Source organism: Anopheles stephensi, chromosome 3, assembly GCF_013141755.1.
Source record: "Anopheles stephensi strain Indian chromosome 3, UCI_ANSTEP_V1.0, whole genome shotgun sequence".
Taxonomy (NCBI): Eukaryota; Metazoa; Arthropoda; class Insecta; order Diptera; family Culicidae; genus Anopheles; species Anopheles stephensi.
Genome location: NC_050203.1, coordinates 84,020,883 through 84,043,678, shown reverse-complemented (window position 1 = coordinate 84,043,678; position 22,796 = coordinate 84,020,883). Strand labels below are relative to the sequence as shown.

At 51.3% G+C, this 22,796-nt stretch overlaps 7 protein-coding genes across 10 annotated transcripts; 4 read left to right on the top strand and 3 right to left on the bottom strand.

The window, feature by feature from the left end:
- The first annotated feature begins 109 nt into the window (after positions 1-109).
- On the top strand, positions 110-6,945 carry LOC118513804 (integrator complex subunit 1). The gene has a single exon (XM_036060007.1). It carries the CDS (start codon positions 341-343, stop codon positions 6,806-6,808), a length of 6,468 nt encoding a protein of 2,155 aa, XP_035915900.1. The 5' UTR covers positions 110-340; the 3' UTR covers positions 6,809-6,945.
- A 113-nt stretch (positions 6,946-7,058) lies between these two features.
- Positions 7,059-11,279, bottom strand: LOC118513812 (transmembrane protein 184C). Its single transcript, XM_036060040.1, has 5 exons — positions 10,489-11,279; positions 9,279-9,315; positions 8,919-9,196; positions 8,644-8,850; positions 7,059-8,574 (listed from the first exon to the last, which is right to left on the bottom strand). Exons 1-5 carry the CDS (start codon positions 10,767-10,769, stop codon positions 7,476-7,478), a joined length of 1,902 nt encoding a protein of 633 aa, XP_035915933.1. The 5' UTR covers positions 10,770-11,279; the 3' UTR covers positions 7,059-7,475.
- Positions 11,264-12,724, top strand: LOC118513823 (cell division cycle protein 123 homolog). The gene is made up of 2 exons (XM_036060058.1): positions 11,264-12,207; positions 12,272-12,724. Exons 1-2 carry the CDS (start codon positions 11,478-11,480, stop codon positions 12,619-12,621), a joined length of 1,080 nt encoding a protein of 359 aa, XP_035915951.1. The 5' UTR covers positions 11,264-11,477; the 3' UTR covers positions 12,622-12,724.
- On the bottom strand, positions 12,708-15,073 carry LOC118513819 (phosphorylated adapter RNA export protein). Of its 2 annotated transcripts, none has more exons than XM_036060053.1 (6): positions 14,814-15,073; positions 14,011-14,714; positions 13,766-13,875; positions 13,609-13,700; positions 13,270-13,531; positions 12,708-13,179 (listed from the first exon to the last, which is right to left on the bottom strand). In XM_036060053.1, exons 1-6 carry the CDS (start codon positions 14,871-14,873, stop codon positions 12,917-12,919), a joined length of 1,491 nt encoding a protein of 496 aa, XP_035915946.1. In that variant the 5' UTR covers positions 14,874-15,073; the 3' UTR covers positions 12,708-12,916. The 2 variants fall into 2 exon arrangements, with proteins under 2 accessions (XP_035915946.1, XP_035915947.1); XM_036060054.1 differs by having other exon boundaries at positions 13,766-13,863; positions 14,814-15,069.
- Positions 15,074-16,329: 1,256 nt separating this feature from the next.
- LOC118513803 (ejaculatory bulb-specific protein 3-like) lies at positions 16,330-17,542 on the bottom strand. Its single transcript, XM_036060005.1, has 2 exons — positions 17,383-17,542; positions 16,330-17,253 (listed from the first exon to the last, which is right to left on the bottom strand). Exon 2 carries the CDS (start codon positions 17,236-17,238, stop codon positions 16,858-16,860), a length of 381 nt encoding a protein of 126 aa, XP_035915898.1. The 5' UTR covers positions 17,239-17,253; positions 17,383-17,542; the 3' UTR covers positions 16,330-16,857.
- Positions 17,543-17,806: 264 nt separating this feature from the next.
- Positions 17,807-19,211, top strand: LOC118513801 (ejaculatory bulb-specific protein 3-like). Of its 2 annotated transcripts, none has more exons than XM_036060000.1 (2): positions 17,807-18,583; positions 18,681-19,211. In XM_036060000.1, the coding sequence occupies exon 2, from the start codon at positions 18,705-18,707 to the stop codon at positions 19,086-19,088; it is 384 nt and encodes a 127-aa protein (XP_035915893.1). In that variant the 5' UTR covers positions 17,807-18,583; positions 18,681-18,704; the 3' UTR covers positions 19,089-19,211. The 2 variants fall into 2 exon arrangements, with proteins under 2 accessions (XP_035915893.1, XP_035915894.1); XM_036060001.1 differs by having other exon boundaries at positions 17,857-18,595; positions 18,682-19,211.
- Positions 19,212-19,371: 160 nt separating this feature from the next.
- On the top strand, positions 19,372-21,575 carry LOC118513799 (putative neutral sphingomyelinase). 2 transcript variants are annotated; one of them, XM_036059996.1, is made up of 4 exons: positions 19,372-19,611; positions 19,707-19,880; positions 19,972-20,155; positions 20,498-21,575. In XM_036059996.1, exons 1-4 carry the CDS (start codon positions 19,574-19,576, stop codon positions 21,365-21,367), a joined length of 1,266 nt encoding a protein of 421 aa, XP_035915889.1. In that variant the 5' UTR covers positions 19,372-19,573; the 3' UTR covers positions 21,368-21,575. The 2 variants fall into 2 exon arrangements, with proteins under 2 accessions (XP_035915889.1, XP_035915890.1); XM_036059997.1 differs by having other exon boundaries at positions 19,408-19,611; positions 19,707-19,884.
- The last annotated feature ends 1,221 nt before the right edge of the window (positions 21,576-22,796 follow it).

Genomic DNA, 22,796 nt, shown 5'->3' with positions numbered 1-22,796 from the left:
TATGAAACATGGATGACATGTTTGCGTTTGCGACCATCCGATGTAAGCACGATGCCTTTGTTTATCTTCCATTTCGTTCGCTAACGTCAAATCGGTAAACGTCAACCGGGCGTGATGAAAAAAATATTTGACTGCTTTCGTGACGTCCACCCATGATCATTTTATTTGCGTGTTTGGAATAGAAAAACTGGAACGAAAATCGTGCAAAGGAGGATCAATTTTCCTACACAACCTTCCATTACACTTTCGGTCACGACCAGCATTAGCCGGTCGAAAGGACGTGCATTATTTCGTATCCCTCTCCTGTTGTTTTGCCCTCGCCCTCGTACAGTGCTAGATCATGGATCGGGGCAAATCGGGGCCGGGCATACGGGCCACCAAGAAGCAACAGCTAAGCCATCCACAGTCAGAACTGTACGCGTTGGGTTCCAAATCTTCAGTCGGTGGGTCGCGTGGAGATGATGCAAAATCCCGCGTCGGGGTCGGTGGCGTCGTGTCGGACCGCAAACGGGAAGCCTCCTCCTCGATGGCACTGGGCAGCGCTGGAGGTCCGGCAGCGGCGAAGAAAATTAAGCTAACATCCGGGGCGAGCGGCTCGATCGTTGGTGGTAGCAGTACCGGGTTGGGTGGTGTATCCGGAGTCGGCACGAGCAAAATCTCTTCCGGCGGTGATAGCTCCAGCTCTAGCAGCATTCTCGAGTACTGGGAGCAGTGTGCGATGGAGTGCGAATCGGTTGATTTGGCCTCGACCGTACTGTCGGCGATTGAGCAGCAGGATAGCGACAGCGTCGTGGGATACATTTGCGGTGCAATAAAGCTGCTCATCTCGCCCAAATCAAAGTCGGAATCGGTCCTGTCACTTTCGCTGCTTTATCTGGCGCGGTTACGACCGCACCTGTTTTGCAATGAGACGATCACATCGGCACTGATCGCGGTGCTGAAGCGCGATAGTGGTGGCAACGCATTCAAAGGCCGCAACAACCCGACGATGCACATTCTGGCGTGTAATTTGCTCGCACGCGGATACAGCGATAAGAAGCAGTGGCCGGAAAGCTTCATCCGGACGTACATCGACGATGCGATCAACGATCGTGTGTGGGTAGATTACGAAGAGTGTGCCCCGTTTACGGACAATATTGTGGCGGCTTTCGGCACAAAAATTCCACCCAAGTGGATGCTGCAGCCGGAGCTGAGTACGCTGAATCCAACGACACGCGACGGCACGCTGCCGGACGACGAACACTCGACGGACAGCGGCATGTTTGGCGATGCGCTGGGGAAGGATCCGGAAGCGAATCCGCCGCGATTTGCGCATATGCGCGAGCAGCTCGAGCGCATGGTGATGGACGCGATGAAGGACCAGCTGAACCGCCGGCAGGGACCGGAATGTTCGACGAAAAACTTCCTTCGATATCTGTCGCTTACGTGCGGCATTCTGGAGGTACGCGCGTTCGTTGTTCCACGGCTGGAAATGTGGATACACAACGGGAAGCTGGTGAAACCGGTCCAGGAGTTGCTCACGTTTCTGTGCTACAACGTGACCGGTCAAAGCCCGAAAGAGCACGAGGTGCTGTCCAACTTGGCCAAGGTGCGGCTGAAATCGAAACCGCTCATCAACATCTTCATGATTGGGCTGAAGGAGATGATCAACTGTCAGCCGGAGATTCTAACGCCGCTGCTCAAGTACGTGGTGCAGAACGAGCTGTCGAATGCCCGCAACCCGAACAACATGGGCATGCTGGCGATGATGTTTCAGACGAAGCCGACCGAATCCGCCGCCAACTTGGCCGAGATTTACCAGGAGTTTTTGCTGCAACGCGAAGACGTTTTGCGCACGCTGCGGTTCTTCCTGCGCGAGTTGGTCAAGATGCTACGCTACGACATCAATCTGACCGTGTTCTGCAAGGTGCTGCTACAGAACCGACCCGATCTTACGCCGCAGATTGCTAGTTCGGAGTTTCGCGATCGAATCTTTCACTCGATCGTCGATCTCGTTTGCTTGTGCATGTTTCTGTCCGTATCGCCACAGATTCGTGAAGCGAACGTTTCGATCCGCAGTGGCCGCGAGACGAAAAGTTCACCGGCCCTGAGTGCGTTCTACCAGCAGCAGTCGATCATTCAGGATCAGGCACTCGCCTGGATGAAGGACGTGGTGCCGCGTGTGTACAAACCGATCGCTGCGAACGATTATAAGGCGGCGCTTCATAAGCTGCTGCTGCTGGACTCCCCGGAAGCGTACGCGAAAGGCGACCAGTGGCCACCGGAACCGGAACGTGCGCCGCTCCTCCGTATGGTGTCGGAAATCCCGCTGCAAGAGAGCCTAATGCTGTGCATACTGCTGATTGGGATCGAGAAGGAGATTCCGTTCTCGATACAGGACACGATGGAGATAACTGAGCAGCTGGTACGGCGCGCCGGATCCTTGCGGCACATGGACTATCCTCCGCTCGAAATTACCGATCTGAAGATAATTGAGCTTCTCTTCAAAATGTCCGAGTATCACCATCCGGACAATATCGTGCTACCGCTCAACTACGAACCACCCAACCTGGCCATCTCCTCCCTGTACTGGAAGACGTGGATCATCTTGCTGCTCATCTCGGCCCACAATCCCTCCTCGTTCGGGTCGTTCTGCTGGGAGCAGTATCCGATGCTGCGGCTGCTAATGGAGATGTGCATCACGAACCAGATCGGGCCACCGAAACCTTGCGAAGAAGAGCTTACCGTGGCGGCGCTCGAAAAGGCACAGATCCTTGAGTTCGAGAACCATCTCGCGTCGAATCCGATCACGGAGCAGAACAGTTTGCTGCTGTCGCAGCTAATTCTGATGGATCCGCGGGGTGTAGCGCGTCGGCCGCCGAACCCGGTGCTGGACCAGATACAGCAACTGAACGTTAGTCACCGGCTAGGCCATTTGCTGTGCCGAAGCCGTAAGCCGGATCTTCTGCTCGAGATCATACAGCGCCAGGGAACGTCACAGTCCATGCCCTGGTTAGCCGATTTGGTACAAAACTCCGAGGGCGATTTCAACCATCTGCCGGTGCAGTGTTTGTGTGAGTTTTTGCTGGCGAATTCCGGCACGGCCATCGTCGAGGCGAGTCGTGAGGCGGAACTGTTGCTGTATCTGCAGCGCGTCCTGCAGGATGAGACGGGCGAACATCAGATGATGATTGGAGAGGTGCTGGAGTATTTCCTGCGCCGACTGTCCTCCTTCTCGAGTGCGTCCCGCCAGGCGGCTATTCGCGGGTTAAAGCTGCTGCTGAAAGTATTCCAGGAAGAGCACGATCCGGGTGCAACCGTCCCGATCGAGGCAAACAATGGCGACTGGTTGCTACGCTACCTGCCCATGATACCACACTTTCCGTACGTGCGACCGAGCGTGATCGTGCAGCTGCGGGCCGCCTGTCAGGTGGAAAACATTCCGGAGCTCGTGATGGTGTACATTCAGTTCGTGGCCGCCCACAGTGCGATGGATGGCGAGGAAGCGATGCTGGAGCATGTGATGGACATGTCCCACCTGATCGTGGAACGTACGACCGTGTTTGCGAACATCATCCCAACGCTGGCCGATCCGAGCGAGCAGCGCATCCAGACGCTCAACTGCCTGTTTGTAATGTTTAACAATTTCCTGATCAAGCTGCGCGATGCGAAGGTTATTCCGCACGCGTTCACCGAGTATCCGGACCTGTTGCTGGTGCAGTTCGCCGACGAAAGCCAGTGCCACATTCATCTCAACATCATCCAAGCGTTCGTAATTCTGTTGACACATTCGTCGTTCATTTCCGTCGCCGGTCAAATCTTGGATTACTGGTTCCCGGAAGGTTCGCCACCGCCGCAAGCATTTACGGTGGATGGTTCCGAGCCGATTTGCATCCTGCCCGATTGGTTGAAGCTGAAAATGATCCGCAGCAATGTCGAGCGGCTGGTCGACGCTGCCCTGCAGGGGCTGACGCCGGATCAGATTGTACTGTTCGTGCAAAACTTCGGCACACCGGTTGGCTCGATGTCGAAACTGTTGGCCCTCCTCGATCGGGCAGTGATTGTACAGTACGACGCGGTAAACGCGGCCATCCTGAACAAAAGCTATCTGGCGCAGCTAATCGAAATACAGCAGGCACGGGGTGCAAAGAATGGGCACATCTCAGTGGAAGCGTTGGAGCTGCTGCCCCAGCAGATGGCTGCCAGAGCAACAGAGGAACCTAGGCCAATGTCTATCGACGAAGAAAAGGAATCAAAACCGGCGCTTGGTGTGGGTCCGAAGGAGGGAAGCGTTATGGACTCGTATCGAATTGAGCTGCTGCCGGCGAGTTCTTCCGCCGACTTGAGACGCTCTGTATCGTCCGACGCAAGACCCGCCTCCGGGTCGAAAACGAAAGAGATCGAGGAAGCGATCGAATTGCTGCTGACGTGCCCTTCAAAGCTGAATCGAGCCGCAGTAGGCAAGTACCGTAAGCTTATTCAACGTCTAATGAACTCATCGTCCAAAGCGCAGGAATACGCCGCAAACAAATCGATCTCGTATCTGGGCCGGCTGCTGAAAAGCCAACAGGGCCAGGGATTGATCAAGGGATTGACACAAAGCTCGCAAGTGGTGTGTTTCTTCCGCGCGCTGCTCGAAACACCGATCGAAAAGTTCGAAAATGTCACCAACATGCTGCACGTGCTGGATGAGATTATACGGTTGCTGAATCCAACGTCGAACACGGTCCTGCTGGAAGTTCTCGTCAGCAAGCGCGCGCGCATGGTGCGTTTGGCGCACAAAGAAGCGGGCGGCATATCGAATGGAGCAGGCGTGAAGCAAGAACCTGCGACGGTGGCGAAAAGTGGCTCGGCGACATTTGGTGGCGAGTTGCTGGAGGTCCTCTCCACGACAAGAACTGCCGAGGTGGAGCGCAAAGGCATGCAGCAGCTGTGGCGAACGAGCCGGGAGACATTGATCAGTGTCGCGGCTACGATGCTGAAAGGCAGTGGAGCCAGTTCGGATACGCTGGAAGGGAACAGTGAGGTGGAAGGCAATAAGTGTGGCCTGCTGGTCGATTGGGTCGCCGATGCCGATTCGGAACTGATACGCGTCAACAAGGAGCAGCAGATGGAGCTTCTCTTTAGCAGAAGCTTATCGAACTCACGTCCCTATCTGCTGTCGCTCATGTCACATCAGGCCAGTTGGGCCACGCTCTACCAAACGGTCGCTTTGCTGATGGGATCCTTTAACCCCGCGTACGATCCCTCCTCGGTGTTGGACTTTGTCGCCACACTTACCCGCAATCCACGGCTCTGGCAGGGACGCGATAAAGCCGCCGCAAAGCAAGACCAGACCGAGTACATCGTGTCGCTGAACGTGGCGCAATCCTGCACCCTGATCGATTACATACTGGCGGAAGAAAAAACCAGTGCCGAAACGAACGACGCTGGCCAACCCGTACTGCGCCTGAGTCAACGCGTGAAGCTGCTGCTGCAGTGTTTGCCGGCCAAATTCACGATGCTGCCCGGGATCGTGACGTACGTGCAGAGGGGCGATATTTCTTCCGCCGCTCAAAAGTTTTTGCAACAGCTGTACCTCAATTTGCCACCGATGAAGTTTATCCTGCCGCGGGTTAGTACGGACCTTTACCAGGCCGATATGCGCAACGAGGCCGGTGGTTGTGTGGCGGACAAGTTTACGTACTACATCATTACGGCGATCGCCTGTTTGACCAATCCGCGCGACTTTCAAACGATGTCGGCCGAGATGGAGCTGATCGTGCGGAAGCTGGCAGCATCGCATCCGGCACTCTTCCTGCGCCAACTGTCCGTACTGTCCGCGCTGCTGCAGGGCCGCGCCCATATGGATCTGCACGTGCTGCGTTCCGAGTACCATTTCCATCTGTTTCATCAGGTGATGGGCATACTGGAGCTGCTGGCACCGGTCGTCTTTCGTGACTGCTATCGTGCGGGACTGCAGAACGGGTTGGACTGCTTCTTCCAGCTGCTGAAACATCACGGAACGTTTAAGGAAAGCTACACACTCATCTACCGGTTCGTTGAGTTCCTGCAAGCATACATCGGCGCTAATCCCGTGACGGCGATTGCGTTCGTCGAGCAGTACGCCGACGTGTTGATCGATCTTGCCCATCAGCACTTTGATCTGCACGCGCTTCAGCAACTGGTGCAAGGGCTCTCGATGCTGCGCCATACGGCAACGGTCGCCAAGAAGCATTCGGTTGGAATCCTTGCTGATCTCGATCAGCTAGCGGCCAGTGCTGCTTTATTCGATGGGAAAGCCGATCGTACGATGGCGGACAGTTTGTGCAAGGTGGGACACACCGGCAGTGCCGCAGTAGGACTTATGCTTGCCCCGGCTATTAAGAACGACCTGCTACCGAACCACTGGACCGAACTGGTGGCCGTGCTGCGCTCGCGCGACATCGACGAAGTGTCCGTGCCGCTGATGGAGCTGGACGCACTCTCGGTAAAGCGACCCGCACTGCTCGAGGACATCTTTGACGATGTTGTCCGCTTCGTACAGCATCCTTCACCGGCGATCCGGCAAATGGCACATAATCTGGTGACGCGCTGGCTGAAGCAAAGCCCCGGCAACATCAGCACCAACGGAACGGCACTGACGGCATTCGTCCAGTGCCTGAACCACGAGGACGTTGCCGTGGCACACAGTGCGCTAGACAAAACGACCGAGTACACGCTCTGCCTGCAGGAGCACACGCCCCAGATCATGCGGGCCGTGTTCGAGCTGGGCATCGGCAGTCGGATCAACACGTACAACGCGCTTCGGCGGTGTGTTCAGGCGCTTAAGAAGCAGCACGCATCCTAGACACGGGAGTGGAACGTTTGGACAGTAGTTAAGCCAACAGTGACATATATATATAAGTGTAAAGTAGAAGCAGAAGAGCATTAGAAGAGCGAAGAATAATTATTTTAACTCTGTGGAACAAAGTAAGTCTAAAGTAAGAACCTCTACAGTGCATAGCAGTGAACCCAGGGTTGCAGAAGATGATGAGAAACAAACGAAAGCAGCAACTGGAAGCTGGAACGCGTGAGTACCACAAATTTAAATCCATCGGTTCTCGTTTCTCTTTTGATATATAATTTATTTGCCATTCTTCGAGCGCAAAATCTACAAACGAACCTCTAAATGAGCGGAAGGTTAAACGTGGACGATTAAACAATAATATATCAGTTTGACTGTGTATGCAGCAGTACGGCGTTTTCAGGCGTTCATTGAGGCCAAAGGTAGGGAAAGGATTTGGATTTTGCTTCGAGATACCACAGATACGGTTACACGGCTGACCTATTAATGCACAGTCTGTCCGCGGATTGGTTGCTTGAGATTTAACTAAGAAAAATAAGGACAATTTCGATACAATTCGCAGCGACGAAGCGCGATGAGAGATTATTGGCCGTTCTTTTTCCCTCGCTTCTACTGCTTGAGTATGAGCAATCATTCGTCGGCACGGTCGGGTTCGGGCGCCGCTTTACGCTTACGCTTTCCGATGACGATTCGGATTGATGTTAATATTGTCGCTGCTAACCCCCTTCACGTCGATCCCGAGCTCATCGTCGGGCGTGCTGAGCCAGTCGCTTCCATTGCTCTCGGACCGTTGCATTAATCGCTGCGAGGAACTCGATTCACTGTTTGACGTTCCTTCCGTACCCGGACGTTTACTGGACAGCCTTTGCTTACCAGCGTTTGTCTTCCCGCTTCGTGACGATGTGGTCGGATCGTTGCCATCGTTTTTAAGTGAAATTAAATTCTCGTAGCTGGGAGTTTTGCTGAGCGTCAGATTGAGCGCTTTCGTCGAGGGGAACTGATTGAAAATGTTGATCTCCTTCGGCGGCGCCCCTTCGTTCGGTGTATCGACGAGCTTTTCCACCTTGGGTCGCACGATACTGATGCCAGTGTCAAGCGCACCGTACCTTGGATTGCCAATCGTACCACTGCTGCCGGATGGCGGTAGTTTTGATTGTCCGCCCGGATACAGCTGTGACACACCGGTGCCCGCCCCCGTCGCACTGTAATACAGCCCGCTCTGGTAGCATTGGCTTGCGAGCAGATTGTTACCACCGGTGCCACCATCCGGTGGTACGAGAAACTCGCGTTCCGAGCCGCTAATGCTCATATCACAGGTTCTACTGCTTCCTGGAGCTAAATCGTACACCGCACGACCCCGAAACCGTCGGCTTAGCGAGCTACCGACTTCGCCCAAATGTTCCGACACATCCTGCCGTACGTCGGACAGGTCGAGCATGGTCAAAAAACCATAGTACCAGGATTGAAATCCTCCTCCGCCGCCGCCGCCGCCACCACCACCACCACCAGCCGTACTCGCTCGACCACCACCCACACTGCTACCATTGATGCTTCCCCTAGCGGTCAAACCTACCGGAATGTTTAGCACGTACGGGTGGTGCGAAAAGCTGTAGTGGTGGGCGAGCGCGGCCAGGAACATTTCGATGCAGATGAGAAAGTTTTGCAGCTTGGTGGACAGCTCCAGCTGTGAGGCAAACTCGGACGTGTTGCTGTCGAAAATGTCCTTTATGATGCCGTAGTACACGAGGAAGTAGATGATCACGCTTTGACTGGTGGGGAAAACAGGAGTGCAATTAGCGGGGACCATTGTGTTTCTTTTCGCTCAAGACGATACTTACAAGAAGGAGAAGAAAATGACCGCTTTGATGCAGAAAAATTTGGGCAGCGGTCGCATTGCGCGCAGCTCATTGCGGGTGGCTCGATAGAACAGTGCCAGACAGTACATTGCGATCGATTGAGAGCAATTGTTGATGAACACAAGGTACGGGAATGCTACCGATGCTCGGAACTGGCCCTCGCCGTACACGTGATTTAGCTGGCAGATGCTGCAGATATAGAAAGCACGCACATTAGGTGCCTTGCGAGAGCCGCGGGAAATGCTCGCAAACCTTACCATGCAACGACGGTGGTCAACGGCCGTACGACCGTGTACTGCAGTATACCGTGCTTGCAGTTGTGCACAAACTCTCGGCCCATCTGCCACGTCGACAGACAGCAGCAGGGAATGAAGTGATGCGTTTGTGTGTTAAATTCTAGAGCCCGCTCCAGATCCATCTCGAGATTAAGATAGTTCAGCAGATACTTCATGAAGTTGTAAATGACGTACGCCTCGTAACACTCGCGTATACTGTCCATGTAGATCGATTTGGAAGGGTAGATTAAGCAGAGGAGCTACGACAAAAAAAAAAATCGGGGAAATGCTTGTTAGAGAAGGAAATGCTTCATATTTGCGCATCTCTCCAAGCGTACGTACCGCATTGAGCGCGTAGATCGGTACCATCCACAGGATTCTGAAACGATAACGGGTGAACAGAGTGGAATAAAGTGATAAGCGTACTGCTGGAAAATTGTGCTACATTATCGAAGGTCAAGAAAAGTAATGCCGGCATGATAGCGGGACGGCGAGACAGCCCGGGATTATATGAATCATCGAGAATCGTTAATTGACAGTGACATGCAATCGACCGACGTTCGCGGATGGCAGAAACGTGCTTGAAGGCACGTTTTTTTGTTCTTCTTTTGTTAATGAAACACTTATCAAAAGACGACGATTTTTGTGTCAATAGGAAAGATGGTAACGTACAGTGTCGAACAAAACAATAGGAGCTCTTTGCTATTCTTTGTTTAAATTTTTGCATACGTTTGTCCATTTGTGCATTTGTCCATAAATATCAAGAACCTAACGACCGTCCTTTCGCGAATGGTTCCACAATAGTAACGGAGGAGATCAAAATTTATCTTTTTTTGGGTCTGATGCCAAACGTAAGATCACATTGTAAGGGGCCAACGTTTGAAGAATTGTGCTCCCGCTATGCTTATATTCTTAACTTGTAGGAAAAAGCTCCAGAGAGTCGCTTATTTTGGGTTAGAATGTATGGCTTCCTTCGCATCCTCGTTTAAGCCAGCTATTCTCCTAGAAGTTTCTAAAAAATAAGACAAGCCGATTGTTGCCGAACGAGTGTCGTTTCCTCCCATGTTCATGCATCAACACTAGACAGTATTATTGTTTTATCCGACACTCTGTATGTCTGCTTATCTGGACGATATTCTACGGCTTGCTTGTACTGTGGTAACGTTCAGCATTACTGTGCTACAATTCACGGTTCAGTGGATCCATTCAAACGGAAGGAAAGCAGAATGCCCGTAGAAACGAACACGGCGACGACCTGGTTTTATTGCACCCTGTCTGTTTGCTAACATTTGTTTAGCTTCTTCTAATCGAGCGAGCCACTAAACGTATGCCGTTGGTTACCATCGTTTGCAGAGATTGGATTGGTCAAGTAAGACGGTGCGACGTAAACACGATGACTCATGCGTTTAATCGTACATGAGAGGAAAGAGCGTTTTTGATAAGCCGCGCATAGCAAGCTGTGCCAAGGGGTTTCCGTAATTTGATTATAGCTTTTTTTTCTCCACTAGCAGCCTAAAAGTAAACGAAAAAAGACGGGCTGAGAATCGCTTACCTGATGATATGCCGCTGCAGCTGTGGCTGCGTGTAGTGGATCGTGTGCTGTGCGATCTGCCATATCGAGATCGGTATGGCGCACAGCACGAACAGACCGCCGATCAGGATGAGCTGTCCTTTGTGGGTGAAGCCATCCTTTACGGAATCGGCGATCAGCAGCGGAACGACAATGATCACAAACAGTACGTAGAGTATTACCAGCAGTGGCCGTAACCAGACACGCCAATGAAGGCACATTCTTCCGCCTTCGGGCTTCCGCCGCGGTTCTTCCCCTGGCATGCACTGCAGCAGGTTTCTTTCTTTGGCGTTTTCTTTCGACACTGCACTGCAAAGACACAAACTACTCTCCCCCCAAACGCAGTTATGGAGCACAACTCATTTTATGAAACAATCGCATTCGGTTTCAATGAAGTTCGTTGATTGGTAAAGCTTTATCGCTTCGTTATTCGCTTATTGTGGACAATCGTCGATACACTCAGCCATTTTCAGCTGGTTTCACCACAAGTGGGACGAATTTTCCCATCGGCAGCACGTAGCACAGACGCGACACAGCTTACGCACACACGCACACAACAGCGCGTTTTCTAAGAACATGTACGCGAAAGTGATATAATTCGATTAGTTCCGGCCGCCGCGACCTCGTCTCGTACTCGCACAGATAACAAAACAACGGTTGTGCAGATTTGTTTACAAAATAATGCAACTTTTTCACTAGCAACGTCGTTGTGGGAATAGGGAGAGAGCAATCGCAGCAAGCCAAACTCTGCAACTGCATCTGACAGCAGCTGTCAGTTGGCGTGCTGTCAAAGGGCTGGCTGCTTTGGGGCAATCTTCTGTTTGGTAAACAAAGGCATTTCAGTTCACCTTCCGCGTACGGCAGCAGCAACCATCGGCATCGCATTTCATCAGTTGTGCAAAATTTTGCAAACAGGAAAATTTTGATTGCATTTAAATTCCCCAAAGTCCGCAGCGAAACCGTCCGGAAACATGCTGATCCGTAACATTGAGCTGGAAAAGCAGGCCTGCATGCACGTGAACTGGTACGAACTGTTTCGGAAAGATACGATCAAATCATGCATCATCCCAGTGCCGGACGATGTGCTGGCCTATCTGCGGCAAGATATGCTCATCCTTCCGAGGGAATGTTCCAACTTTACCGATGTGAGCACCGGGGAAGGATTTCAAACCACACACTACGACGCGTTCGATGAGCAGTTCGGCGGCGGCAGTGGTGATGGTGGTGAGCCGGCGGAGGAGGAAGAGGAGGACGATACCGAGGATGAACAGCAGCCCACCTTTCCGGCCTTTTCGCAAGCGCTGAAGGACGCGCTTGAAAGCTTGGGCGGTAATGCATTTTTGAAAACGGATTGGCACTGCCCGAAGGACGCACAGTGGATAACGCTCGGGCAGTCGCTGTGCGTGCGGGACATTACCGACATTTACCAGCTGCTGAAAGCGTCCAGCTTTAGCAAGGAAGATTTTCGCGAGCGGTCCACCGCGAACGACAGTGGGTACCATGTTGTGTTGAAGAAGTGGCGAGACATCCATCCCGGGTCGGAGTTTCGGTGCTTTGTGCGCAATCGATCGCTGATCGCAATTTCGCCCCGTCACTGGCCCTCGTACCACGAGCATATAGCACGCGAACGCACGGAAATTGTGAGCGATATCGTGTCGCTGTTCAAGGAGAAGATTAAGGACACCTTTCCGCTGAAGGATTGTAAGTACGATGGTAACCATTAAAATGGAGTGGTCAATGAGTTTTCTCCCCGCTTTTCCTGCAGATGTGTTCGATGTGTATCGTCCCGGGAAGGATAAGGTCATCTTGATGGATTTCTCACTGTACGGCAAGGGACATTCCGATAGTTTGGCGTTCGATTACGATCAGCTGGATGATGAGGCGCTGGTGGCAACGATCGAAGAAGAGGATGAACCGGAATTTCGCTATCTTCCGAACGATTGTGGCATACAGCCGATTAAGCGCAATGTGTACGGATTTCCGCAGGATTTCCGAAACTTCTTTCAGGGCGCTACAACTTCGTCCGACAACGTTGAGGGTGACAGCAATAATCTGGTTAACCGATTGATCGAGCAGTGCAATCTGCAGCAGTTGCACGATAATGACGAATCTTAACTTTTGAATGGCTGAAACGATTAAACGATAGACTATAAACAAAGACACGAATCGTATTTAAGTTCAAATTAATTTAAACGATCGGGTAATTAGAAGCCTTAAAGGTTAGTATTATTCATTCGCGAGTATTTACAAGTAGTTCACACTTTAGATCGGGTCTGTGTAACGATGCATTTTCGCTTTTGTTGCTGATGTCTCGTTCACTTCTCTCTCCTGCTTCGTAAAGTGCATTCGCAATTGCTGCTTTACACGTAGTTATTGTAGGCCACCACAGTCATCGTGCTCGCGTTTGTTGCTAAAAGAGATCCATATCGTCGCACGTAATGTCGAGACAGTCCTCCTGGTAGCTGGCCAAACTGCGCATCGGCGTCGGACCGTCCGGCAGCAGTAGCCGGCACGTGTCCTCGGGACAGGCGTCCGAATCTTTGTCGGTTTCGTTCGGGTGCAGCAGCGGTTTGTCCGGACTGGTGGTTACGTTTACGTGGATATGACGCGCCTCGTAGTCGGAACCAGCCTCAAAGTTTTCCTCTCCCACCGGGGATGGTGGCGGGTTGGACACTGTTGGATGCAGGAAAAGGAGGAAAAAGACGGCGGGTTTAATACGGGAGAGAATCTTTGGCGAAACGCTGTATGCTACACTTCACTCACGCGTGCTGTGCGTTTCCGCCTTCAGATGCGACATGATCGGTAGCGACGGTTGTTCGGCATCGTTCGCTGCCTGGCGGTTTAGCGTTTTCTTCAGCTCTTCCACCTTTTTGTCGCGGTTTAAATTTTTCGTCAGCTTCCACTCTTTTTGCTTCGCCTTTTTGTCCTCCTGGAAGATGGTCTTTTTGATTTCCTGGTCGACCTGCTCGCAGTGCTTCAGGAGGAAGAGAAATACACCGCCCGGTGTGCGTCTCCGCCAGCCTTTCTGTGGTGCGGATGAAAGGAAAATCGATCTTAGTAGCTTTGTTTAGCATGCATGGTTAGCAGGGCGCGGTACGTTACCATGACCAGCATTCCTCCGTCTGCTTCGATTTTCTGTGTTTCCTTGAATAGTTTCAGCGGTATGTCCTTACCAAGTGCTTCTACTACCCTCACTGAAAGAAGGATACAAAAGTGCATGAGCAAAAGGGCGAAAAAGGCAGTCGAAGTCCGGTCTTACCCATTAAATCTGTGTGAGTTTCGTTCAGCTTGCCCGCCAGCTCTATCCCGAACTGCTCGTTGGTACAGTTCTCCTCCACATTCAGATCCGGTATGTGCCTGAAATCAAATCTAGGGCATAATTTTGCGTTCATATTGTACGGACTTAACTTAATACCCTTTTCTACCACCATCAAAGCGTGCGCGACCGTTTGGCATTCCCGTGTGTGCATTTAGGCAATCGACAAAGGCGAAAAACCAACATACCTTGGAGCGTTTTGTGCACAGTCGTCACTGTTACTATCGGTGCTGGTATTTCGTTTGCCGATTCGGTCCTTTACGCTACCTCTTCGTTCGCGATTTTCCGCCAGTTCCGGGTAGGAGCTGTGCGACGTTCGCATCCGCTTCCCACCACCGGCATACCCATCCGAATCGTCCGAATTCGACTGGCGGCGTTTTAGACGCTCGAACGCGTTTCCACTCTGCAACCGATCGCGTAGCTTGTAATCGTACGATTCTACATCCCGGTTGCGCATCCCGTTCGCGGTCACATCGCAACCCCGCATCGTTTCCATCAGTGTGTCCTCCTGCAGGCTTTCCGTCCATATGTTATACTTGTTCGGTCGGCCCGCAGCGGCAGTGGTAGCACGAGCCGGAGGAGCATTTGCGGTGCTCGAAACGGTGCTGGAAATCTTCGGTGGTAACACCGGTCGTTTCAGACCACCACCTGTCCGTGAAGGATGGCCTCGCATTCGTTTCGGGAAGCGCACTGCTCCGAGCCGTATGTTTCCGCTGCTTTCATCCGAGCTACCGTCGGAATCACTTTTCTCCTGGTGCAGTTCGTCGTCGTCATGCTCGTCCGAGACGATGTCCATCTGTCTCGGCAGACTAACCGAGACGGATGCAAACTCGTGCTTTGCCAGCTCCGGTCGTGCCAGGGGAGTGTATCCATCGCTATCACTGTCGGACAGCTGAAAGCAAATGGGGGGAACAATCAACAAGACAACGTTAGCGTTTTCCGTTCGAAAGGAACAAAGATCCTCCAAAGGGGGGAAACACAGTGCATTTACTTCTCCCTCTTCCAGGTCGTCTTTCGGGCTCGGCAAATTAAGCGTCTCATGTTCCATCATTTGTGCGCCGTGGGGGAAGAAAAATCTAGCGTCCGGAACCGCACAAACACAAGCGGAGGGATTGAACAGTCTGGAAAAAGGCTAGAAATACGCCATAAGTGCGTAATTGGAGCTAAAATCGTGTTCGCTTGCGAGGAAAAAAGTATCACCGAAATAATCAAACTGTCGCGGGTTTGGCGCTTGGCTGACAGCCTTTGTTTGACAGCTGATTGCAAGGGGATTTGCTTGAAAAAAGAATCGCAGTGTGAAACTTTCTTGCGATGAAATGTTTCACATTTGAATGAAATGCAAAAAACAGTTGAATATGTCGTTAAATCGTTGTTTGGGTGCATGTAGCTTTTCTAGTGGAATTTATCGATTTCAAAGCATATAATAAAATGTTTTCCACATGAATGAGATCATATTTCGTGATATAATTTAATCCTACTATTGACTCAATTTCGTGTCCCTAAGCTGATCTATCTGTTAAGGCCTCAGCTCTGTGACACCATTTCGATACCGTATATCTGAAGTGTGTACACAACTCGCAACGAAATCAGAGGTTTACATTTCGCTAAGAGCTAAGAGTTCGCAGTGCATCGCACTGTTTACCTTGCCAATGGACACAAGTAACAGGTAAATGTTTGCGCGCTGGCGATCGGCAAACGAAACGGTTATATGATCTGTCGCGCCCTTCCCTTTTTGCTCGAAAGATTGCACCAATAATCATTATCCAATATCTCACTTAGCAAAGGGATTTCCCCCATTTAGGCACTACCATCAACAGCTCATGTCGCACAAAAAGCCACCAACTACCAGGAATCGAAGTAGAATTATAGACAAAAATCACGACCTGCTCGTGAAGCGCAGTATCAATTAGTAAATATAATTACCACTTTACCGATGTTGATCACGTTTGCCAAGAAGCTGCGACTCCAACACCGGTGGCACTTGATGGCCGTTGTTTGCGCGGAATACTTAATGATTGCGTTGGGCCGGTCTTTTTTGCCCGTGTCTTTGCGCGTAACTGCACCCGCGAGCGACCGGGTGCAAAGGGCAGACCCGTTAGCTGACGTCTGACCGTCGGGTCAGTTAGCTTCCGGTTTAGGGAGAATTATCTCTCTCGCGGAACCCGACCCCAAACCCGACCGAAGGTAGGTCGATGTAGTCGTCGTTCAAGTTAATACACCTCGAGCATGATCGACGCTCGAAGTGCAGTTATTGGCGCGTGAGGCGTAAGTTTCACACGCTCTCTAGGCGCGGCCAGAGAACACGCGTAATAACCTTCGTTTAGGATGCATAAATTAGATTCGACGCCTTCGTTCGAATCGGTGCTGATCGATACGATGTTTAGTGAGAAGGGACCGCAGTCTCGGCTCAAACCCATCAACAACCACCGCCGGACCCATCACCACACCTAATTGCCGGTGTGTATGTAATTGTTGGTTTCTCGCAACAGCATGATAAGAACACGACGTTTTTGTTTAGAAAGTGTTGATCACTGTATTTAGTACAGAGCTACTACATCCTGTCTAAGTCGCTATTAGGATTTCCGCTAAATTTTCCACTAATTTTTGTTTGCCTGCCTCACAGGCAGTAGAACGTAGGATAAACATCGTAAAACGTAACCGTAATATAAATCAACCGAAAGCAAATAGTAGTAAATGGCCATCAGTATCAGTACAGCGAGCGCGTTGTCTATCGCGACAACAGATATCACAAAATTCAAGGGTCGAATAGTATAGTTCAATAGTGGGTAGTGTGTGGAACTGCTTTCACACGCCAACTCCTCGGCGGAGTGAGTATATAGGACGGGGTGTTGGAGTGTTGGTACCGGGGAGCGGGGGATGGATATCTCCTTGCTTCACTGGGCCCGGTGTCCTTGTAGTGAACGGAAGAGAGCAACCCCAGCGCGTAGGCTCACGGACAGGATGTTGATGAGGTGGTAGTTGTTGTTGCCGTTGGCGACGACCGTTACGGCAGTTCCGGAACTTCGCTACAACATCTATTCCAGCTTGATGCCCTCCTTCTTGGCCTGCTCACGGTACTTCTCGATGTACTTGTTCTCCGGATCGTACTTCTGCTGCAGAGCATCCCACTGAGCGCGGCGGTTCTGGATCATATAGTCGATCACCCGGATGGCGCCGGCCCGCTGCTTCTCACTGCACTTGGCACAGTCCGTCTTGAGGGCGTCCGGCAGGATCTTCTTCAGCTCGTTACCGTCCGGGGTGCAGCGGCCCTCGTCCAGCAGACACTTGTAGTAGTTGTTGAACAGCCGGTCCGACTTGAGGATCTCGTCCACATCGACACCGTCGTACTTGCTGGTGTACTGCTGCGCGGCCACCACACCGACCAGGGCAAGGGCAACAACGATGTACAGTTTCATGGCGTTATGAGTTCTCTGTCGGGTGGAGCAAATTGGAAGATCGTTAGAATTTAAAGGGATGCACTGAGAACGGTTGTACGTTGTTCCAAGCACAACGTTATCGATGATCTACGCCACGATCACTAGATTGTGCGATTCACTAACCTGCTTGCGTGCTAGAACCGGCGGAAAGCTTATGAAAGGAGTTGTGTGTGGATTCGCAATGGTGCACTGCTAAACTGTGCTCTATCTACCGACCCGGCAAGCCTTTTATATATTTAACCAGCTCGCTAGTAGCTGTTGGGAGAGGTTTGCCGTGACGAAAGCATCGCGTCGTCAGTCACACCGGGAGAGGTTAACACTCGTGCCGATCTCGGGGTCTCCGGGTAAGCCGGCTAGGTTTCTGCCACTCTCGACCGGTTGTGACGACTACGTCCGCTAGATGACGTTAGTACGCAATGCGACGAGAAGTGCATTAGACAAGAACTCAAAGGAGGGTGGGTGGACACGGGGAAGGGTGCCGCAAACGAGAAATAGATCGAGCCAGCAACGGAGGATAGACGAGTGCATGATCGTGAACTTTCAGTGGTCTCCATCCCCTCCTAGACGAGGCACGGGGCTTTCTGGTAATTGATCGAGACGGCGCTTCGAAGTCCGTTCATTTTCGCACCCATTTTTTTTTCTGCCCGTAATGGTCATCTTTTCTTGAGTCTGCAAAGTTTCCTCAATATCCGCTCGCCTGATGGTGGCACCCATTTGGCACTGCAGTTTTGCCATGCATGCATCTGCGCGTCTGCGGTGTTGCTTATAATTGTTATTATCGATACCGGTGAAGCTTTTAAGCTGTGCTCTCCGCTAGCCTCATGAATTCGACGAAAATCGAAGACGAGGTGGAGCTGTGGCGGGGAGGCTTCTGTGGCGGAAGTGGCGCGATGCGGTGCACGCGCATCTGAGTCGAGTCGCGGTCCAAGGGGTCGTGCAAATTTACGTGCTGGAAGGTTGTAGGTTGTAGGTGCGTGTAACCACCGTGGTCGTGTGGTGGTTTGGTGAAACTATTTTTGTCTTCCTCTCCACTACTGCTGCTGCTGCTGCTGCTGCTGCTGATGAACCGCACCGACCAATAATGGTGTGGAACGCACGATCGGACAATAGAGCACCTCGGCGGTGGTAGTGGTGGTGGGGTACACCCGAAATCGCTTCATCGGCTAGCGTTTCGGGGGGGTACTCTTGTATCCTTGATCGGGTAAGAATTGTTTAGTTGCCGAGGTATAAAAAGCGATCGCGGTTCTGCAGTAAGGTACAGTCGGTGCTTCAATTGCAGTTTGAGAGCTTCTTCTCTTGCACACAAACCCAATCACTCGCTTCGGTTAGTTTTCTGGAAAACTCGATCTAGTGGGAAAATACTCGAGTGCTTTATTCTAACAATTTTATTCTGTTGTGTCCTGTTCTTGTGGTGATTATAGCGTGTCAAAACCCCACTTGCCATCATGAAACTGTTCGTCGCCATCGCTTTCGCCCTGCTGGCTGTCGTCGTCGCCCAGGACCAGTACACCACCAAGTACGACGGTATCGATCTGGACGAGATCCTGAAGTCGGACCGTCTGTTCAACAACTACTTCAAGTGCCTGATGGATGAGGGCCGCTGCACCCCGGACGGTAACGAGCTGAAGAAGATCCTGCCGGAAGCGCTCCAAACCAACTGTGCCAAGTGCAGTGAGAAGCAGCGTGCTGGTGCGATCCGTGTGATCAACTACGTGATCGAGAACCGCAAGGAGCAGTGGGATGCCCTGCAGAAGAAGTACGATCCGGAGAACCTGTACATCGAGAAGTACCGTGAGGAGGCCAAGAAGGAGGGCATCAACCTGGAATAAGTGGTGCTAGTCTACCGCGAGCGATCACAACATCCGCGCTGTGATATTGTTTTGTTGATGTTATCTCGAAAATAAATGTGATAAACTTTTGGACTATGAAAACACACCAATCGTCCTGTGTAATTCTTGTGTAATTTTCATTACAAAACATGTAAAAACTGCTTTTTGGAGAAGAAATCATTCACGCGCCAAGCGGCTCGCTTGGATTGACATTGAAATATTGCGCAACGTTTATAGCGGTAAGGTCGGGTACTTGAATATTGCATTCCCGAACGAGCGATCACGAATATGCCGAAGTTTGACAGCTCGGCTCGTGTGCTATCTCTTTCGCCGCGTTCCAAAACAAAACATTGCCAATTCCTCCGGAGGATGTGCGATTGTTGCGTGGCTGTGGTGTATTGTTTTCGGGTGGAAAAGGTTTTACTTTAAATTTTCTGTGTTTTTAACTGTTTAGCTCTAAGATAGTGGAAATTCAGGTCAGGAAAATGGCGATGGAGCTAAGCATTTTAACGCTCAACATTTGGTAAGGATGGTTGGCATAGCATTGGATGTCTCCTTTTTTCCGATCGATTTCCAATGACCTCGGCCTGGTTTTGGGGCCTTTGTATTTATCCGTAGGGGCATACCGTACGTGTCCAAGGATCGGGAGGTGCGCGTGAAAGCTATCGGGGATGTACTGGCCAGCGGTAACTACGATATCGTTTCGCTGCAGGAAGTCTGGTCCGATAGTGACTATCAGTATTTGAGACAGCGGGTGGAAAATGTGCTTCCCTTTTGCCACTATTTCTACAGGTAGGTAAGAAAGCGAAACGAAACGAAAGGGCAGTGGAAAAGTTGGACTTGCTAAAATGAATCATCTCGTGCCATTTCCCCACCCTTCCAGCGGTGTCGTCGGTTCAGGGTTAGCGATTCTCTCGCGCTACCCGATTGTGTCGGCTTTCTTCCACGCCTGGTCAGTGAATGGCTACATGCATCGCATCCAGCACGGCGACTGGTTCGGTGGGAAAGGGGTCGGCATGGCAAAGATCTCCGTAAACGATCAGCTGGTGCATGTGTACGTTGCTCATGTAAGTGCTTACGGTGCTGCATTAATCATGAACCGCCTTCCCACCCGTGCGCGAGCAGCTTCTGCCTAGATCCGATCTATCTGTACGAGTCGCTGTGACGTGATTGCTTGGCATTAAGATATCGTTTGTGAACTCATTTCGTTATAATCCGAGGCGGTGATTACTTGCGCCGTTGGTCTTGAATGATAGTAACTTCCTACTTCCTGCACAGTTTATGATGGATCGATCGGTGTCCCCGTGGCAGTTTATTTCCATAATATGTTAATGCGCACAACAGCGACACAAGCTGTGCGGCGAGCAAAACATTAATTTAAAGTTCTTTCCCTTTCAACCGATAAACAGCTTCACGCGGAATACAACCGACAGTGTGACGACTACATGGCGCATCGCGTAATACAAGCGCACGATACGGCACAGTTCATCGAAAGCACACGCGGCCAGTCGGTGCTGCAGGTACTGGCCGGCGATCTGAACACAGAACCGGGCGATCTTGCTTACCGGGTGCTGGTGACATGCTCCAAGCTGAAGGATTCGTACGACCGCAAAGCGATCGGGAGTGCTATTGGCACGAACGAATGCCACACCAACAGCTACACCGATCCGACGGCAGCCAAGCAACAGCCCAATGGGAAACGGATCGACTATGTAATGTACCGGATAGGGGACAACTTCGAAGGACGACTGTTGGAGCATCGCCTACCGCTACCGGGACGTGTCCCGGGGCAATCGTTCAGCTACTCCGACCACGAGGCGGTGTACGCCAAGCTGATTCTCAAAAAAAGTTCTTCCACGTCCACCATCCAAAATCTGATCGCCTGCAACAGCAGCAAGGAGGAAAGCTGTGATCGGCTGTCGCGGGAAGAATCGCAACGGGATGCGGTGCTGGCGCTGCGCGAAAGTGTGGCCATCTGTAACGAAAGCCTCAAGCAGCTAGAGTCACACCGCCGCAGCTACACACTGATGGCGATCGGGGTGATCATTGTGCTGATCAACCTGCTCGAACTGCAGGCACCGTACGGGCTGAAGATCGCCTTTTTGGTGCTGAAATTCTTGCTCTGCGCCGTCATCATATTCTTCGTCGTAATGGCCACCATCTGGAACGTGATGGAAAAGCACGGCATACTGGCGGGCAAGCTGTCGATGGAAATCGCCCTGCGAGGGTACAGCCTCGATGGGTCGGCCGGGCACGGTGCGGCGGTGAGCGAAAAATGAAAAGCTCGATGGTGCATTTTTCCCGCAAAATTCCATTTCGCGTTTGACCTTGCACGTTGGTTGAGCGCAACGGTTTCGATGCTGTAACGCGTACACCAGACCCATCGCACACTCCGGCAAATAGTTTGTTTTTAAGCAGGATGATATAGAAACAACATTCCCCGAAATAGAAGCCCTCCCGCATGCTGCGCATGCATGGGAAAAAACAGTTGAAACGCGTCGCTTTGTTGTTTTCGATTTCAAGATTTTCTAGCCGAAGGGAAAACTGATCCATGGTCATGATGCACTGCCGCCACGCAATCGCGCAGGGCATTCCCTTGATGTGTTGCGCTATTGCGATAAGCCCGGGCACCGGTTTAATGCTGCGGACAACGATTTTCCACCTATATCGGGTGAATTAGCCGACTGCTTGTAAGTGTGGACAAGTTTCACACACTAGTCTTGTGACGAGCTGCGGTGGTTTATGAACCATGGAAAAGGAGACATATGTGCTTTGCTGTTAGTTTTGTTTCCGAACTTCAACCAACTCTGCTCTACAAGCTACGCATCTAAAGGAAACATGTGATGGATACGCTTGAACGCATTTTACCGAGCAAAACAGAAGCGTCTCGTCTAGCGGTGAGTAATCTGTTGTTTTCTGACGAATTTTCCAGCATTTATTTTTCAATGCTGACTTTTTACGGCAAACTCAGAATCACTTATTATTGCACGCAAAATAATAGAAATACGATTAAGAAGATGTTACAATCGAAAGATCACGCGCGAGCAAATTACACCTAGAATGACGTCAATGAAGAACGGCGAGTGGTGCAAAATAGTGGAGCACACGTCTCAAGTGCAGCACAATTCAAACTCATGCTCCGACGGAAGAAGTACGGGATGAGGAGCAAGCCAAGATGGTTCGAGCCATTATTTGGGTTCAATTTCGTAATTTCATAAGTGATTTGCAAGCCTTGTTGCCCCTGCTTCCTGATTTAGGATAGAACATTCCAGCACATATCAAGCCGTTCCGAGCCAATCTCGCATCGAAAGGGCGCCCCGATGTGACGCAAAGAAATCAAACATGCGCCATATTGAATATGGATATCGGGGGGGTGGCCAGCCGGGTTTCCTGGAAGCAGAAGCGCAATAGCAGGGAATTCCCACAAAAAAAAGAGCTACCAGAGCAGCTTGTTCGATGGAAATGTTCCAATTTCCGCTGAAGTGTCGAGTGTGTGCGCGGAGTGTGACGTCTTTCACCTGACCGATATTAGCTGGGTGGAAAAGTACCCTTCCAAGTTCCAAACAGTGTATCTACAGCGCCACAACTTGCCATCGAGCATTAGACAGGTTAGGTAGGCTGCATCGGCAGATACTGTATGTGCCGCCGGACCTGGACCTGGGTTGCACAACACGAGACACGCGCGCTGCGGAGGAGCCGACCGTGATT

Excerpts from the sequence above, each read along its gene's own strand:
- LOC118513803 (XM_036060005.1), bottom strand. The coding sequence starts at position 17,238 with ATGAAACTGTACATCGTTGTTGCCCTTGCCCTGGTCGGTGTGGTGGCC.
- LOC118513819 (XM_036060053.1), bottom strand. The coding sequence starts at position 14,873 with ATGATGGAACATGAGACGCTTAATTTGCCGAGCCCGAAAGACGACCTG. Across the intron at positions 13,876-14,010 it reads TGTGCACAAAACGCTCCAAG|ATTTGATTTCAGGCACATAC; the intron begins GTATGTTGGTTT and ends ATTATGCCCTAG. Across the intron at positions 13,180-13,269 it reads GGCGGAAACGCACAGCACGC|TGTCCAACCCGCCACCATCC; the intron begins GTGAGTGAAGTG and ends TGCATCCAACAG.
- LOC118513801 (XM_036060000.1), top strand. The coding sequence starts at position 18,705 with ATGAAACTGTTCGTCGCCATCGCTTTCGCCCTGCTGGCTGTCGTCGTC.
- LOC118513799 (XM_036059996.1), top strand. The coding sequence starts at position 19,574 with ATGGCGATGGAGCTAAGCATTTTAACGCTCAACATTTG. Across the intron at positions 19,881-19,971 it reads TTTTGCCACTATTTCTACAG|CGGTGTCGTCGGTTCAGGGT; the intron begins GTAGGTAAGAAA and ends CCACCCTTCCAG. Across the intron at positions 20,156-20,497 it reads TGCATGTGTACGTTGCTCAT|CTTCACGCGGAATACAACCG; the intron begins GTAAGTGCTTAC and ends ACCGATAAACAG.
- LOC118513812 (XM_036060040.1), bottom strand. The coding sequence starts at position 10,769 with ATGCCAGGGGAAGAACCGCGGCGGAAGCCCGAAGGCGGAAGAATGTGC. Across the intron at positions 9,197-9,278 it reads CGATCTACGCGCTCAATGCG|CTCCTCTGCTTAATCTACCC; the intron begins GTACGTACGCTT and ends TTTTTGTCGTAG. Across the intron at positions 8,851-8,918 it reads TTGACCACCGTCGTTGCATG|CATCTGCCAGCTAAATCACG; the intron begins GTAAGGTTTGCG and ends CTATATCTGCAG.
- LOC118513823 (XM_036060058.1), top strand. The coding sequence starts at position 11,478 with ATGCTGATCCGTAACATTGAGCTGGAAAAGCAGGCCTGCATGCACGTG. Across the intron at positions 12,208-12,271 it reads CACCTTTCCGCTGAAGGATT|ATGTGTTCGATGTGTATCGT; the intron begins GTAAGTACGATG and ends CTTTTCCTGCAG.
- LOC118513804 (XM_036060007.1), top strand. The coding sequence starts at position 341 with ATGGATCGGGGCAAATCGGGGCCGGGCATACGGGCCACCAAGAAGCAA.